The sequence below is a fragment of the Microcaecilia unicolor genome, chromosome 7 (assembly GCF_901765095.1).
Source record: "Microcaecilia unicolor chromosome 7, aMicUni1.1, whole genome shotgun sequence".
Lineage (NCBI taxonomy): Eukaryota > Metazoa > Chordata > Amphibia > Gymnophiona > Siphonopidae > Microcaecilia > Microcaecilia unicolor.
The window spans coordinates 67,229,098-67,246,009 of NC_044037.1; the positions used below are offsets into that span (position 1 = coordinate 67,229,098).

The 16,912-nt window shown below is 41.1% G+C and overlaps 1 protein-coding gene across 1 annotated transcript in view; it reads right to left on the reverse strand.

Moving 5' to 3' along the window:
* Positions 1 to 16,912, reverse strand: part of F8 (coagulation factor VIII) — a 143,601-nt gene that overhangs the window by 28,733 nt on the left and 97,956 nt on the right. Inside the window, exons 15-19 of the mRNA XM_030208938.1 lie at positions 14,652 to 14,817; positions 8,153 to 8,365; positions 6,807 to 7,035; positions 5,903 to 6,085; positions 3,295 to 3,411 (exon numbers count right to left, since the gene is read on the reverse strand). Coding sequence (XP_030064798.1) covers positions 3,295 to 3,411; positions 5,903 to 6,085; positions 6,807 to 7,035; positions 8,153 to 8,365; positions 14,652 to 14,817 — 908 coding nt within the window. The remainder of the gene's footprint in view (positions 1 to 3,294; positions 3,412 to 5,902; positions 6,086 to 6,806; positions 7,036 to 8,152; positions 8,366 to 14,651; positions 14,818 to 16,912) is intronic.

Here is a 16,912-nt window from a genome sequence, read left to right on the forward strand (position 1 = left end):
CAATAAAAAAGGTATCATCTTATTTTCTTTTCCATGTTTTATTTTGTTTTATTTCTATTTTATCATAGGATTTAATAACCAGGGTGATCACTGAGATCCATGTCATAAGGAAGGAGTCAGTCTCTACTCTTTTATTCAATGTGCTTTGGTCATATTATGAATATGCTATATACCAAAATATTATTCTCGTTTATTGTTTATCGTTTATTTATTTACTAGACCGTCACTTATTACAAAGGTAAATCAGAACAGTTTACAATATAAAATAACATTAAAATAACATTAAGACAATCAGTAGACATACTCTGAAATCCATTTATGATAGAAAAGCACTGCAAAAAGTCAACACACATACAGATTTCACAAGCTATAGTCATAAAGACATTGATAAAAAATTGAAAAACTAAAAGTTTTTTTCCCTTTATTTCTATTTTAAGCATTTTTTTCAAATGACTTTCGAAAGACATGTGTTTTTAAAGCTTTACGAAAATGAGTATAAGAATCTTCAAGCCTGAGTTCTTTAGGAAGACAATTCCAAAGTGAGGGAGCTAAGAAAAAAAATGCTGATGTTCGCGTTGATTCCCATCTAGCTTTAGATGGGGATGGAATTACATGTCTATTGTCTGTCAATGACCAAAGTGTCCAAGTTGGTGTTTAGGGGATAGTAAGGTTAGACAGATATGATGGACTAGATAAATAAAAAGCTTTGTGTGTCAATGTCAGAACTTTGAATTTTATCCTTGCTTCTATTGGAAGCCAGTGCAATTGATGTAACAATGGAGTGATCCTGTCATATTTTGAAGCTCTACAGATAATACGAGCTGATGTATTTTGTATCATCTGTAATTGTTTTAGATTAAGTTTTGAAAGACCTGCATACACTATATTACAATAATCTAAACGTGATAAAATATAGGCGTAAGTTAGTGTACGCAAAGAGGATTTATCTATGGAGTTTCTAATCAAGCATAATTTACGTAGTTGATAAAAAGATTTCTTTATCACATCGGATATTTGCTCACTAAAGGATAGGGAAGAATTACTTACTTTCCACCAGTTTGCATGGATAATTTTTACTGTACAGCTGAACTGGCACAAAGAAGGACATTGGTGAAGAGGGGAGAGGGCAAGACTTTCTATCAGGCCTTCCAGCAGCTGATGACCCTGCCTGAACTTGGTCTCCAGTGAGAGCCCTGCCACCTGAGACATCACTAGCAGTGGAATTACAAGTCTGCCTGTAGGGGTAGGAAAGCTCAGATGGATGCCTCCAAAGGGGCATTCAAAAGGGGCAGTGCGTTTTTCTACTGAAAAAGATGCCGGTACTCAAATGCCAGGGCCACCCTTTGGGGTGGGGTGATCACTGAGGGACCCACCCTATAATAGCCAGGCCCTCTGCAACCAGTCACAGAATCTATGACAAGGCCGAATTGGTGTGTAGAACTTGAACTCTTTCATTTAAAACTTGGGGTCCATGGGCCAATTATAGAAGACAATGGAAAAGGTGCCGGTACTCAGTACCACCAAGTAACCCCACAAAAAAAGCCCTGAAAAGGGGGGTTCCTCTTTGGGTACAACTAATGAGTCCAGGGACTAGAAGCTTTGGGCCTTTTTTGGATAATACGATGTTAGTTGGGGGGCTGTTTGGAGTTTAGGATGCAGATTTTCATACAGTTATTTTTTTTTTTTAGTTACATTTGTACCCCGCGCTTTCCCACTCATGGCAGGCTCAATGCGGCTTACATATTGTATACATGTACTTATTTGTACCTGGGGCAATGGAGGGTTAAGTGACTTGCCCAGAGTCACAAGGAGCTGCCTGTTGTTATGTTATATCTTGATAAGTCACTGGAGAGGCAGTATAGGTTTTGGCATACATTTTTATAGCTTATGATCCAGCTTCTGAGAGTAGGAGGTGAGTGAGTCTGTGTTAGAGATTTGAATTGTGCTTTATGAGATTCTTTAAACCCCTCTGGATCCCATTTTTTTTGTTGTTGAAAAAGTATGTATCTAAGCACAAAAATGAAATGGTAACATGGTTTGCAGAAGGAAAATCCTCAAACCTCCAAACCAATACATGGCAATCTAGCATCTGTAAGGCTTATGTCAACCATACAACTATCTCATCATGGGGTTTACAGTCCTTGAAACATGTTACCTGTTCTTTGTATGTCATTTAGACAGAAAACAGGCAGCATATAAGCAATTTTAAGTATATAAATATGTTATGGTATAAGCCAGTCATCAGAATTAAATGTGTAGCATGATGTTGTGTTGGATCAGATACATATATATACACCAATATATTTGTGCAGCTTTTAAAAATATATTTTTGACACTGCAGCAGAGAAAATAGTTTCATTTCAAGCCCCTCTCTCCCTATCCCTTTTTCTGGGAACTTCTGATAGCAGGGATAGTCAATTACAAACACTTAACAAAGACAAAAGAGAGATATATAGCTTCCTCTGCCCTCCCACCTAACAAAATCTTGACTAAGGTGGGCACCTGAATACCCCATTGAAAACAAAGAACTCAGAGGAAAAGCATAAACAGAATATTTGCCTGTCATCAGAGGTATACCTGCCCCTCCCATCATCTATCAGACAAATGGACGCCAGGACATCTGCAGAAAGAAGGACTTATAATGTGGTCATGTGAACAGACTACATTAACCATAATGCCTTGCAAAATATCCAGGACATGCACACACCATGCTTCTCTGCTAACATTATAAAAGGCCTGGAAACAGCCCAGCTCGCTCTCTTGGAACCTGCCTCCTCTTGGGACCTGCTGCTCTCTTTGGAGTCTGCTGATGCCTTGCTCCTGATCATGTGCTCATCAATCAGCTGGACCACAGCATGCTTGTAACAAGGACTGTGAGTTAACCTAACTGCTACTTTGTTCTATTTTATGCACAAATTCTCTGTTCTAAGATCCTTTTAAAAACCTACCTCTCGTGTGCAATTGTATATTAAATCAACCTTTTGAAGCTAAAAATACGGTCTCTTTGTGTTCTGAGTATATGGTATCTTTTATATATACTTAATTTATTTATATATTGCAATTATCACCTTTGGTGATTGGTGGAGAAATTAATATCCTAAAACTTATATATACAGCGCCTGCTCTTAAATTATAAACAGTAGCGAGTGCTCTAGAGCTCTTTCCCCCAAAATAAATAATTTCTTGTAACAAATAAATAAATGAATAACACCTGATGTTGCATTTTAAACAGACATGGAAATGGATAAAGCCAAAGGTGAGATCTGAGTACCCACCACCATCATCGAGACTCACTTGCATCATATATCAGGAACAGTGCACTCATTCCAGCTTGCTGGTGCTCCCCTATCTCACATTCCACCCGCCAGATCCCTGCCTCTGTTGGTTGCATTTCCACTGTGCCAGACACACCTGGTTCACATAATGAATAAAACAAATCATACAAATGGGTTTGGAAGATACTTTTCCCTTCTTTGCTCTTCAGATTTACATCAGGGTGACTTTAGATATATGAGCCCCCTAAATGGGTACATTACCATAGTTGGCCATAAATCAGCCATGCAGAATAGCTGATTCTTAGGCTTGTGAAAGTCAACTGTATAATCTCAGTACCTGCATTTACACGTTCCTTGTAGGTGTACATTCTACAATACTATATTCTAATATAATCGAGTTATGGTCAATGGAGGAAAAAAGCCTCAAAGTGCCAAGGTCTATAGTAATTCCTTCCGGCACACAATCAATCCCGTTTGCCGATTCTTTGGTCTTTAAAGGGATTTGATCTTTATCATAGGCAAAACCTCTGTGATGTCATGTAGGAGTATGCAGTGTTGACCAGGTGTGTTGGGCGTCTATTATTGGTTCTCTTAGATCTCACCCTTCCCAACACACCTGGTCAACACTGCATACTCCTACATGACATCACGGAGGTTTTGCCTATGATAAATATCAAATCCCTTTAAAGACCGAAGAATCGGCAAACGGGATTGATTGTGTGCCGGAAGGAATTACTATAGACCTTGGCACTTTGAGGCTTTTTTCCTCCATTGACTATAACATGATTATATTAGAATATAATATCATATCTCTTCTTACTAAATAGTGGAGGTGTAAATAAAGTACTATATTTATTGTATTAACCCCACTACCACCCAATTGTGATTTAGAGCATTCTGCAATACTAGCATTTACATGCACAAGTGTACAGTTACCTGCAAAAATGCCAGCGGGAAACCTAAATGGTACCCCTAGTTTACATAGCAGATAAATACAAGGTGGTGGTGGTGGTGGGGTGGGGAGGTTATACATGGGAGGAGCATGGGTTGGGGCTCTAACTTATGTGGGTGACTTACATGCACCTCTGCAGACAAACCAAAGAGTAGGGTTGGTAGGTTCATCCAAAAAAACATAAGGGAGATACCCAGATGCCTATATGTAAAGTTTATTAAAAATTACACCAATATGGCTTGACACAGTGGCTGTGTTTCGGCGCATGAGCACCTGCCTCAGGATTCTTAGAATTTGGTGTATGCTTTATTTTACTGTCTATGTGATTCTACCTGTATGGACTGGAACAAGTTGCTAGGCAACCATATGCTGTAGAAAAGCAATGTCCAAGTGAAAAACACTCGCAATTCTTGGAGTAAATTGCAAATGAAGCCCAATGGCATAACCGTCCGCTGTGTCGAGTCATATTGGTGTGATTTTTAATACACTTTACATAAAGGCATCTGGGCATCCCCCTTGTGTTTTTTGAATGAGCCTACTCATTGGTTTGTCTGCACGACGTCCGTAGGGATTGAGCATTCCTCCACATCCTATGGCTGATCTCTCTCACATGCACCTCTGCTGCATTTAGGTGTCCACACGTATGTCAGCTCTATGGCTGGTATAACTGTGAGTGTATAAATGTTAGGCGAGCCAATACCGGGTTACATTAGTATTCTATAATGGATCCTGGGTGCCCATGTGCTGTTATAGAATTGGCTCCTATCACACATCCTGGAGGTGTCTAAATGAAGGCACACAGTTGTAGAATTGCCCCATAATACATATTACGATGTTCAACCCAAAGAAAACTTGATTCCTGCAGACACAGATCATAATAAAAATTCAAATGCAAATTTAACAGGTTGAATGTGTCATCAAACACATCCCCCTAATCAAGCTCAACTGAATTTATCAATCAGACTCAACCATTTTATGAGACTTCCCCTCCACGATCACTTTGCTAGTGGATTGGCTTCCAGTCTGGAATATGCTTGAACACATCTGCACACATTGCATACCTACAGTATGTTAACATATTTCATGAATATTCATTGCGGCTTTCCTGAAAACCAGATAGAGAAGGCTCTAGGACCAGTTTGGGAAAAATTGATATAAATTATGGAGAAAGTATAAAATTAGCGTCCAATTTAATTGTACTCTAAAGTTGCTTAGTCATGAACATAATTCTGAATGTTTATGTCTTTGATTGCCGTTTAGCAGATACCCCAGTCTTGCAAATTTGATCAGGACCAGAGAGTTTGAATTTTGATGATCATGAAAGGTTTTTACTGGAGTATAATTGAGACCAGTGTTCTCTCTAAGGTATTCAGGTATTCAGACCCCCATATCAGCACTTGTACAGAATTGTACAAGGAGGAAGCAAGCTTCATAGGGCCATACAGAGTTCAAACTGTAAGAAATCTGGAGCACACTCAGTGATCACGTGGGTATTTGAGGGTGCCTGTGAATCTCAAAGAGAATGTTAATGGGAGGGGAAACAATGGCAGATAACTGACATTTTTCACTCATCTGCAGAGGGGAAGATGAAACAGAGAAAGACTATCTGTGGATATTGAAGTTTATCATATTATGTATGAGTTGTTTGCTTGCATCATTTCATGGTATCTCTTACCGGGATAGAGGTTGTACACTCCCATTCGATACTCTTGGTTTGTCTTGACTGTGAACAGTTGCCCATGAAAATATACTGCATGAATGTCCTCACTAGAGCCCATATTTAGAAGATGCCACCGTACCCTCTGATGCAGGCCCATCACTAGACCTGGTAGTGTGTCTCTCACATAGCCATTGATAGCTGGAGAGGGAGAAGCAAGAAAACAATAGGACAATATTTCATCATTCGGTCTAGATAACTCAATAGGCTGAAGCACAACTAGGTAGTTTAAAGGCATTAAACCATTCATCTGATAATCCATAAAGAAAAGGATCATTGATATGAAATTTGTATAATCTCTATAGGATAACCAGCCCTAAACATCTGCCCTGAATTAGAACACAACAATCTCCTTGATATACCCATATCCTGACAGAGAGAAGACCTGCCTACAGAAAAGTTGTTTGCATATGGTGTCACTTGATATATCTATAATTGAAAATACTTTGACATTCTGTGTGAAAGAAAAACAAGGTGATAAATGAGAGAGTCAAATGTACAAGAACAGAAGGAACAGAAAAAAAGCAAAAAAGGGCCTTCAATACTGGAACAAACAAGAGTTCTTTAATACATTTTCCCGATACGAGCTGTGTTTCACCGTGTCTACGCCTGAGTCAGGGGCAAAAAATAACTCCTGATGAACATACATAATATAGAACAATATGCTCAAAAAATCCAACAAACGTGATTGCAGTGGAGATCTTTAAAGGTGCCTCAGCGCATTGGACAAGACTAGTTCGAGTGTGAAAAGTCAAACAAGTCCAAAGGCTGTAAAAGCATAGTATATTCACAACTAATATCACCATGGTGGATATACTGTGGAAACAACAATGCATACGGACAATTTGGTGAACACTGTTACCATGGAAACGATTGCTGTTTTGAAAATTGGGGTCTTCGATCCAGATTGGACAGGGACTTCTGCAGTTCCTCTCTATGTTCTCAGTGAGGTACCAGCTCTTGTTTTCATCGAAGATGGTGAAAAGCAGAGAAAACTCCTGGATAGCCAGTTGTCTCCCAAAAGCCCTGCTCAGGATATTCGGGTGGCAGATCAATAAGGGGCCAATCAAACCAGAGTGCAAATCTTTCTCCTAGGAGAGAAGAAATGATTTAATACAGGTGAATTTTATTTCCTTAGTTTCACCTTTAGTCTACTGTATAACTTTCCTATCGTCTACATGTCACTAGCATTGACCCAAGTCAGAAGTCTATATAGCACTGCAATAAGATTAAAATTAGGGGACATATTGTAAAGCCCTATTTTCCCATTGCCTTTTAGCTAGAAATGTAGGCAGGAGATACTCCTGCCCGGTTAAATCCCACTGAGCTGGCTGGCTGCCGATATTCAGCAGCACTTAACTGGGTAGTGCCACTGAATATTTTTGCTAACCAGCTATTCCCTAACCCAGTGGTTCTCAATCAGAGGCGTAGCTGGGGGAGTGGGTGCCAGGGGAGCAGCTGCTTTCCTAAACAGACTTCCGCCAGTGCCTATTTTTTACGTGATCCATCACATTTAAAAGATATGCCAGCACTGTCAGTGGTCTGCTCTCTGCTCCTCCCATGCCTTCAACCTGGCTGTGCTTCTGTTCCCAACCCAGTCCTCAGCGCACACCCAGCCAGTCAGGTTCCCAGGATATACTTATTCATTGTGGATGTCCCAACAATCCAACTGGCTAGGTGTGCCCCGAGGACTGGGTTAAGAACCACTGCCCTAACCGGCTAGGTCAGGGGCGGTCCAGGGGCAGAGGTTGAGCGGAGCCACAACAGCCAGTTAGCAGCAATATTCAGTTCGCTAACCGGCTAAGTAAGTATGTAAAGTTAGGGCAGCAAAAAGGCCGGGCATGGTCTGAATATTGGCCAGTGCCCAGTTAATTTCCATTCAATGCACATATCCAGATATTCAATGCTGGGAGTTACGCATGCTCCAACATTGAATGTGCAGGGTTAGTTCTGCCCACGGCTGCGAGCGGCTTACAAGCCATTTACCTCTAAGGGGTGAACATTACCCCATAAGATCCATTTCAGTGTGAACTATGAAAATAGCTGTTATTTTATCCTTGATGCCAATTCTTGAGGTCCTGCAGAGAACTACACAACCTGGAATAGGTCAGCAAAGTTTTAGCAGAACTAGGGCAAACTGATAATTAAGTTGAATGACAGTTGAGTGTTTTTTTTATAGGTTCTTTTCTGGATCATAGTTTTTCTTACCGAGTCCACATTAGAGAAATAAGTCCAGGCTTTGCAGTTAAATCCATTCTCCGTTGGTCCCATCTGGGGTGACACCTTCCCAGAGTACTGACGAATCTCATTAGGCATCACTTCTTTAGCCCTGTGTGCATCTTCTCCTTCCAGATCACCCTCAAATGGCATGATATTTGAATAGAAGGAATAAGGCCGAGAAGCAAGATTCTTAAAATGAATCTGAGAAATAAAGCATAATGTTGCATTTTAATAGGCTGAAGTGGAACTTTAGCTAGGTTTACCTATTTTCTTTACACACTAGTAAAACATGCCCGTTTCTTGCGGCAATGAAATGGGCGCTAGCACGGTTTCCTTCCGGACCTCCCCCCCTCCATACTCACTCCGTCGGCGTTCGTCTGCCATTGTTGCTGACCTTGCACGCCACTTTCAATCTGCTGTCATTGCTCCGCCCTCGACGTCATCACATTTGACGCGAGGGTGGGCCCCAACACAGTGTTTTCGGTGGCTTCACCACCACGAAGGCTTCGAACCAGAAGGAAGTGCCCAGAGGACCTGACAGTGACATCAGTGTCCTCAGAACGTTGACGGTGAGTTTTATTATATAGGACTTAAAACACTTGTTCACAGATTCCTTCATGGCATCGTCCAACTGTTTTCTTTGTCTACTTTGACATTTTTTCAAGTCATTAAGTTCAAGATTATTGTATATACTCTGCATCCTCTCTTTAAAGCTCTGCCTTTCTATCGTACCCTATCACCTATTTCTCATTCACTTAGAACCACAAGGATCAACATGTGAAGCAGAGGGAGCACCATTCAAAAAGAGGGTAGTGAGCTGTGGACAGTGCTTCTCTTGCCAGCCAGGGTAATAGTGAGATTTAGGAGGGATGGATTTGTGAGGGGGCGAGGGAGGGAAGTTGGGTGTACTTAGAGGAGGGGGGTCAGAATTAGCAACTTCCTACCGTCAATAAAACTAGCAAGAACACTGTCATGCAGGAATCAGTGTACTGACTTTATCAGAACCCCTTCTGCATATCTTAGTAAATAGTGGAACTATGTCTAAACAACTCATTAGCCCCTTATTTACAAACTTGGAGTGGAGGAGTGGCCTAGTGGTTAGAGCACCAGTCTTACAATCCAGCGGTAGCCAGTTCAAATCCCACTGCTGCTCCTTGTGATCTTGGGCAAGTCACTTAACCCTCCATTTCCTCCGGCACAAACTTAATTGTGAGCCCTCCTGGGACAGAGAAACATGCAGTGTAGCTGACTATAACTCACCTTGAGCTACTACTGAAAAAGGTGTGAGCAAAATCCAAATAAATTATTTGAGATTCTGTTGCTGCTGAGATTTTACATGGAATGTTGCTACTATTTGAGATTCTACATGGAATGTTGCTGAGTGGCCTAGTGGTTAGAGCACCAGTCTTGCAATCCAGAGGTGATCAGTTCAAATCCCACCTGCTGCTCCTTGTGATCTTGGGGGAAGTCATCTAACCCTCAGTTGCCTCAGGTACAAACTTAAATTGTGAGCTCTCCTGGGACAGAGAAATATCCACAGTACCTGAATGTAACTCACCTTGAGCCACTACTGAAAAAGGTGTGAGCAAAATCTAAATAAATAAAAATATTTAGCATACAGAAGTAGGCTAAAATTTTATATGGCTGTGATCAGGCAGTTTAGCACAGGTTATTCCTCCCTACTTAGAGGGGTAGTAACTAATGTGCATTAAGGGAATACTGTACAACATCTGTGAAATAACAAGTATTAAATGGCAAAATTGTGCATTATTTGCCCTTAACACATTTCTGTTACATGTGAGCTAAATAATGACAAACAAAGTTGCAAATGCGTGCACTGTGTTCTTATTTGGCAGCTTGACCCCAAGCAGTAGAACTGTGTGACTAACACTCAAAGATCAAAAAGTACCATTTTAAAGCAAGCAGCAGAAGGATCAGGAGTGACTGGGAATCATTCTTGCTCATCCACTAGAGAACAAGGAAATTACTGGTAAGTGCCAGGGGAGGGACTAAGGAATTTGGGGGGCTGGTTGGCTGCTTGTCACCTATGTGGGAGGGAGGGTAACTCAGGTATAATCTATTCTGGGAGGATTGGGAATGGGGTGGGGGGCATGTGAAGGAGGAGGTATCTTCTATGCCAGGGGGGATTGAGGGAATATTAGATACTGGGAGGGAATTGGGGTGGATTGGATGTTGTGGGAGATTAGATGCCAAGATTTGGAGGGGGGGGGGGGTTCTATTTCAGGAATTGGCCCTTTAGAAAGATAGAGGGCCCAGCTTATAGCCTGCTGTCTTTGCATTCCTGGAGCCAAAAATCCATGATGTGCCTGACTGCTGCAACTCAAATAGAACTTTCCTCTGCAAGTCACTAACCTGTGGTACCTCCCCAACTTGCAGTTCTGAGGGACCACAGGTTAGTGACTTGTATGGTACATTTCAGTGTGGTAAAATGTGATATTTCACCAATCTCTTGCTGTTCAAGCAGCCAGACTTCGGAAATACATTGCCAGAAAGTTTTTGCCTACCAAAAGTAGTTCATTGCGGATTACACTAAAAAAAAATTAAAAAAATGATGGAAACAATACTTCAGAGTTACAATCTATCAGACATAATTTCCAAATCCTAAGAATATTTAATCAGACATAGATAGTAAAATATAAAACATTATCAAAATTCCCTATAAAACAACATCAATTATTGAATTCTTAAACATTAACCTCTCTGTTTACTAACCGTACTAGAGGCTGGCGGTGAGGTAATGCTGACACAGCCCTTTGAATGGCTAGCCCAGCTTAGTAAATAGGGGGGGGGGGGGGGTAAGTACATAAACACTGCCACGCTGGGAAAAGACCAAAGGTCCATCAAGCCCAGCACTCTGTCTCCGATAGCGGCCAATCCAGGCCCCAAGAACCTGGCAAAAACCCCAAATTTAATAATGATCAATGGACTTTTCCTTCAGGAATCTGTCCAGACCCCCTTTAAACTCAGCAAGGCCAGCTGCTGTCACTGCCTTCTCTGGCAATGAGTTCCAGAGTCTAACTACGCGCTGAGTAAAGAAAAACTTTCTTTGATTCGTTTTAAACCTACCACATTCTAATTTCATCTTCTGTCCCCTGGTTCTATTATTGTTAAAAAGTGTAAACAAATGCTTCACATCTGTCCGCTCTACCCCACTCATTATCTTGTAAACCTCTATCATATCACCCCTCAGCCGCCTTTTCTCCAGGCTAAAGGGTCCTAGCCATCTTAACCTCTCCTCATAGGTCCCATCCCTTTTATCATTTTTGTCGCCCTTCTCTGCACCTTCTCCAATTCCTTTATATCTTTTTTGAGATGAGGCGGCCAGAACTGAACACAATACTCCAGGTGTGGTCACACCATGGAGCGATATAACGGCATTATAACATCCTCATGCTTGTTTTCCATCCCTTTTCTAATAATACTCAACATTCTGTTCACCTTCTTAGCCACCGCAGCACATTGAGCTGAAGATTTCAACGTCCTAGGGTAAGATTTTTTTTGAATAAAAATGTCTTGAGAACTTTACAAAAAACTTGATAATTAGTAAGCAAATGGATTTCCAAAAGTAACAAGTTCCACAACAATGCCACTTGATAATGAAGGGAAGAATCAAATGATTTTCTCAATTTAATCTGCCTAGTCAAAGGGAAACATAACATTTGATTACAAGTTTTTCTTGTAGAGCTATTATGCAGCAGTATGGTCAACTGACATAAATATAATGGTGCTATACCATATATAATTTTAAAAATGATAGTGTATAGTTTGAACTGTGCCCTGGTATCCACTGGGAGCCAATGCAATTTCACTAGTAATGGAATGGCAGACTCAAACCTACTGAGCGAGAAAATCAATTATGCTGCTGTATTCTGAATAAGCTGCAAGTGCTTATGCAACCATTATAGATAACATTACAGTAATCCAATCTGGACAAGATCAATGCTTGAACCAATAATCTGAACTTTGCCAGATCAAAATAATTACGAATCGTCCTCACTTTTCTCAAAATATGAAATGGCTTTCTAATTACTGATTTTGCATGACTAGAAAATATTAACATGCTATCCACTTCCACCCCCAGAATTCTGGAACAGAATTCAAAGGTAAAGGTGTTCTTTCCAATATGGAACATGCAGAGGAAATTTGGATGAATTGAATGGACTCAGCCACAAAAACTTAGTTTTCTCTCGGTTTAGTTTGAGGCGATAGGCCAAAATCCAGTCCTCAATTACTTGTACAGAACTCAATATATTATTCAATGTATTGGTCCAATCATTGGTCACAGGTAGCACTATAATAATATGTCAGCAAAGATGAAGAATTGTACCAATACTGTGCCCAGAGGTTGGAGCAAAACATTAAACAATGGTGGAGACAATGGGGAGCCCTGCGGCACCCCACAACCAGGAATAGAACCAATCGAGAGTTTGCCATCCTTTTGCACTTTGATACTCTGGATGGTTAAAAAACCATTTAACCAATTCAATATATTATCACATAGCCCTATTTCACTCAACCAAGACAACAAGATATTATGATCGACGAGGTTGAAAGTTGTAGACAAGTCAAATTGGACAAAGATTACATTATTTCCTTGGCTTAGTACTCGATACTATAATTTTTACGAAATCTGGACTAGGATGATTGCAGGATATTATGCTTATCCAGATATAAATCCAGTATTAGAAGCACAGCCTTCCATGATCTTTAGAAATAGTGGTATTGATGCAACCTGATGATAATTACTAACTACCTGCAAATCTCCACTAGGATTTTTCAGAATTGATATTTTTCAAAATGCATATTGAAAAATGATCATGCTTCTAACCCTTACAGGCTTATTTTCGAAAGAGAAGGGCAGCCATCTTTCGACAGAAATCGGGAGATGGGCGTCCTTCTCTCAGGGTCGCCCAAATCGGCATAATCGAAAGCCGATTTTGGGCATCCCCAACTGCTTCCTGTTGCGAGAACGACCAAAGTTCCCAGGGCGTGTCGGAGGCGTAGCGAAGGCGGGACTGGGGGCATGCCTAACAGATGGATGTCCTCGAGTGATAATGGAAAAAAGAAGGGCGTCCCTGACGAGCACTTGGCCGACTTTACTTGGTCCATTTTTTTCTTACGACCAAGCCTCAAAAAGGTGACCAAACTGACCAGATGACCACTGGAGGGAATCGGGGATGACCTCCCCTGACTCCCCCAGTGGTCATTAACCACTTCCCACCCTGAAAAAAACAACTTAAAAAACTTTTTTTGCCAGCCTGAAATGTCATACTCAGGTCCATCGCAGCAGTATGCAGGTCCCTGGGGGGGAGGGGGGAGGTATGTGTGTGTCAGCGGAGGCATAGCGAAGGCGTGGACATTCCTTCTTTCAAACATTTTGGACATCCTGAACTGCCCCCCCCCTACAGGGACAGCCAAATTTCAAGGGAGTGGAGGAGTGGCCTAGTGGTTAGAACAGTGGTCTTGCAATCCAGAGGTGGCTGGTTCAAATACCACTGCTGCTACTTGTGATCCAAAATCCAAATAAATAAAGGGGACATCAGAGGCATAGGAAAGGCTTGGACATCCTTCTCACAGAAACATCCACATTTTGGACTTCCTCAACTGCAAGGTTGTAGATGGCAATTTATTTAAGGTTGTAGACATCTATTATACACGCAGCTTGTCTGCATGTATGAAGCCATCTTTGGCATGCGCAGAGCAGCCACGCATAATGCTTGGCTGCTCTGAACTGGCTTCCCCCCCTTAGGAAGGAAATCATGTGCAAATGAGCTAAGAGTGAGCAGCTCATTTGCATGCGATTTCCTTCATGCATGCCCCTTTCCTTTCCGAATCGCTAAGGGATAGGTAAGGGAAGGGCTTTTTCCGTTCAGTTAATGCATCAGTTAGTCCACTGCAGTGCCCCCTAGGGTGCCTGGTTGGTGTCCTGGCATGTCAGGGGGACCAGTGCACTATGAATGCTGGCTCCTCCCATGACCAAATGAGTTGGATTTGGTCGTTTTTGAGATGGGCGTCCTCGGTTTCCATTAACGCCAAAAACTTGGGGACGACCATCTCTAAGGTCGACCATCTCAACATTTATGTCGATCATCTCTAAGGTCGACCTAAATGTTGAGATTTGGGCGTCCCCGACCGTATTATCGAAACGAATGATGGAAGCCCATGTTGTTTCGATAATATGGGTTTCCCCGTCCCTTCGCAGGGACGTCCTGCGAGGACGCCCTCAGGAAAACTTGGGTGCCCCGTTCGATTATGACCCTCTTAGTAAACTGATATAGTTAAACAATAATTGCTCTGAAATGGATATCATGGTTCACGATAGATCAACAGAACTGTACCACAAAGCCTTTAATAGATGCTTACCTACAGGTAAGTCTAAAAGGACTGAGTTTCCTATAGCTTTCTTTCTTTTTATCTATAAGAATCAAAGGTTTTTAAAATACAAATTACCTTTGATGTTACCCACCATTATTACATCACTGATTTCTGCTCTTATGTATGGCCCCATTATTCCCAAGTGCTCATCCAGCTCTCCACGGACCATTGGTTGAGTGAACTGACTGTCCATATACTCTCGGAAAACCACCTTCTTGTACTCATGAAAAGGCTTTGGCCAGCTTGCTGTCTGTTCCCTGTTTGAAAAACAGATACCATACAGCTCATGAGAAAGCTTTCAAAGATGTCCTTAAATCTTACTTTCTAACAAGACAGCATACATGGAGGTTAGCTTCCTGCTTTTGTACAAATGTCCATAACAATAGCCCTTTCCAAAAGGTGGCAACCAAGAAGGGAAAAAATTAATTCAACAAGCTGCTCTTTCACAAGGTTTTCTTTGCACTTAACCAATTTCACTATGGTTTTAGAAAGGGTCGCAGTACTGAAACATTCAATGAATTGCATTTGGGGCTTGATAATGGTTCCACCTGTTCCTAGTAGCCTTAGATATCTCTTCTGCCTTCAGCACTATCTGCTACAATATTTTGTTCAAATGTTTGAGAGCCCTTGATATTGGGGATCACAACCTCACATGGTTGGCTTTGTTTTTCTATGACTGAAAACAGCAGTTAGACTTGGTGATGATCATTCCAACTGGATACCACTACTCTCTGGTATCTTCCAGCGGTTAGTTCTACCTGCAGTTCAGTTCAGTGTTTATTTATAACCATTAGGTAAGCTTCTTACACATTTGATGACATCTAGCTGTTATTTCCCATAATGAGTACTTGGGATCCTGTGACCCCTAGATTCCATGTTTGTCTTAATAGAATCTTTGATTGGATGGTCTCTAATAGATTGACACTAATGCCCTAAATCCTTTGGTTTTATTATGCAAGTTATCAGCCAGATCAGAAATTGTTTTTTCAGATTTAAAAAAAAGCTGATTTGTATTTATCTATGTATGAATTCATATCTACAGCATTCACCACAGACTAGAGTAGTAAGGTGAAGGAACTGACCAGAGTAGATAGACTTTCCTACCAAGTTCAAGTAGACCAGGGCTACCCAAACCTTCCTAGTGACTCCACAGTCAGTCAGATATTCAGGATATTCACAGAGTATATACATGAAATAGATTTATGTACATTAAAGATCCAGTACATGCAAATTCATTTTATGCATGCTTGTTGTAGATATTCTGAAAATATGACTGACTGTGGGGTTGACAAGGCAGATTTGGGAAGCTCTGAACTAGAGGAGCTGTTAGTTGAATGGCAGAGCACCTAGTTTGAAGCTGGAGGTCTGTAAGCTCATATGTGAAACAAACTGCAGCACTATAGAGCATGAGAAGCCATCATATTGTATAGCTGTAGGTTTAGAGCCAAATATTAAAGCCCATGAGACCATGTCTGGGTAAACTTAACAGGACAATATAATCCAGTTAACTTTATCAGAATATTCAGCCCAAATCCACTTGGGTAGAATATATGGCCAAACATTAACCTACTAAATTTGTCTGGATAATATTAGGCATGAGTTACACAGACAACTTTGGCCAGCCTCAAGATACTGAAGTCAACGGCCCAGCTGCACAGTTCACAATGGCATTCACTGCTTGCCCCTTAACCCTTGCTATTCCCTCAAACTACACTAGCTCCCCAACCCAGTTACAGCAACCATTGCAGCTCTTGGAGCAAAAAGGTTTGCCTGCCACAGGATTAAAAGAAGAGGTTATCTACACATTTCTATAGGTTTCTAATATTTTGCACCAAATGGGGGTAATTTTATAAAGGATTTTTCATGTGTAAATGCTTTTTTACGTGCATAAAAGAGGTTTTATAAAATTATCCAGGGGTTATATGTATAAAATTAAGTGCGGTAACAAGAAGGCATGTACTTTTATGGGACCCATGTGTATAGGTATTTTCAGAGGTAGACATGCAGTTGAGCACTCACAGAGTCACAATTTACATGTGTTGCTTATAACATACAGGAAACACGAAAAGAGCACTTGGGGCCTCCAGAGCTGGGATAGCAAAAGTCCTTTATTGTAAGACCCAACATGGGTCGTGTTTTCACATTTATGCCTATGTCAGGGGTCAGCCTGATAAATATAACTATCCAAATCAAAAAGCCATGCTTAAAAAGAGTGGTTTGGATCCAGCTACACCAGAGAAACTTTTCCCTCTGGCATCGTTACAGGGTCTAGCTAACAAGAAGCGCCAAAAATACACACATATAGGGGTAATCCTCTGTAGGTTGTCTAAAGTTAAGCACTGGGATACTGCG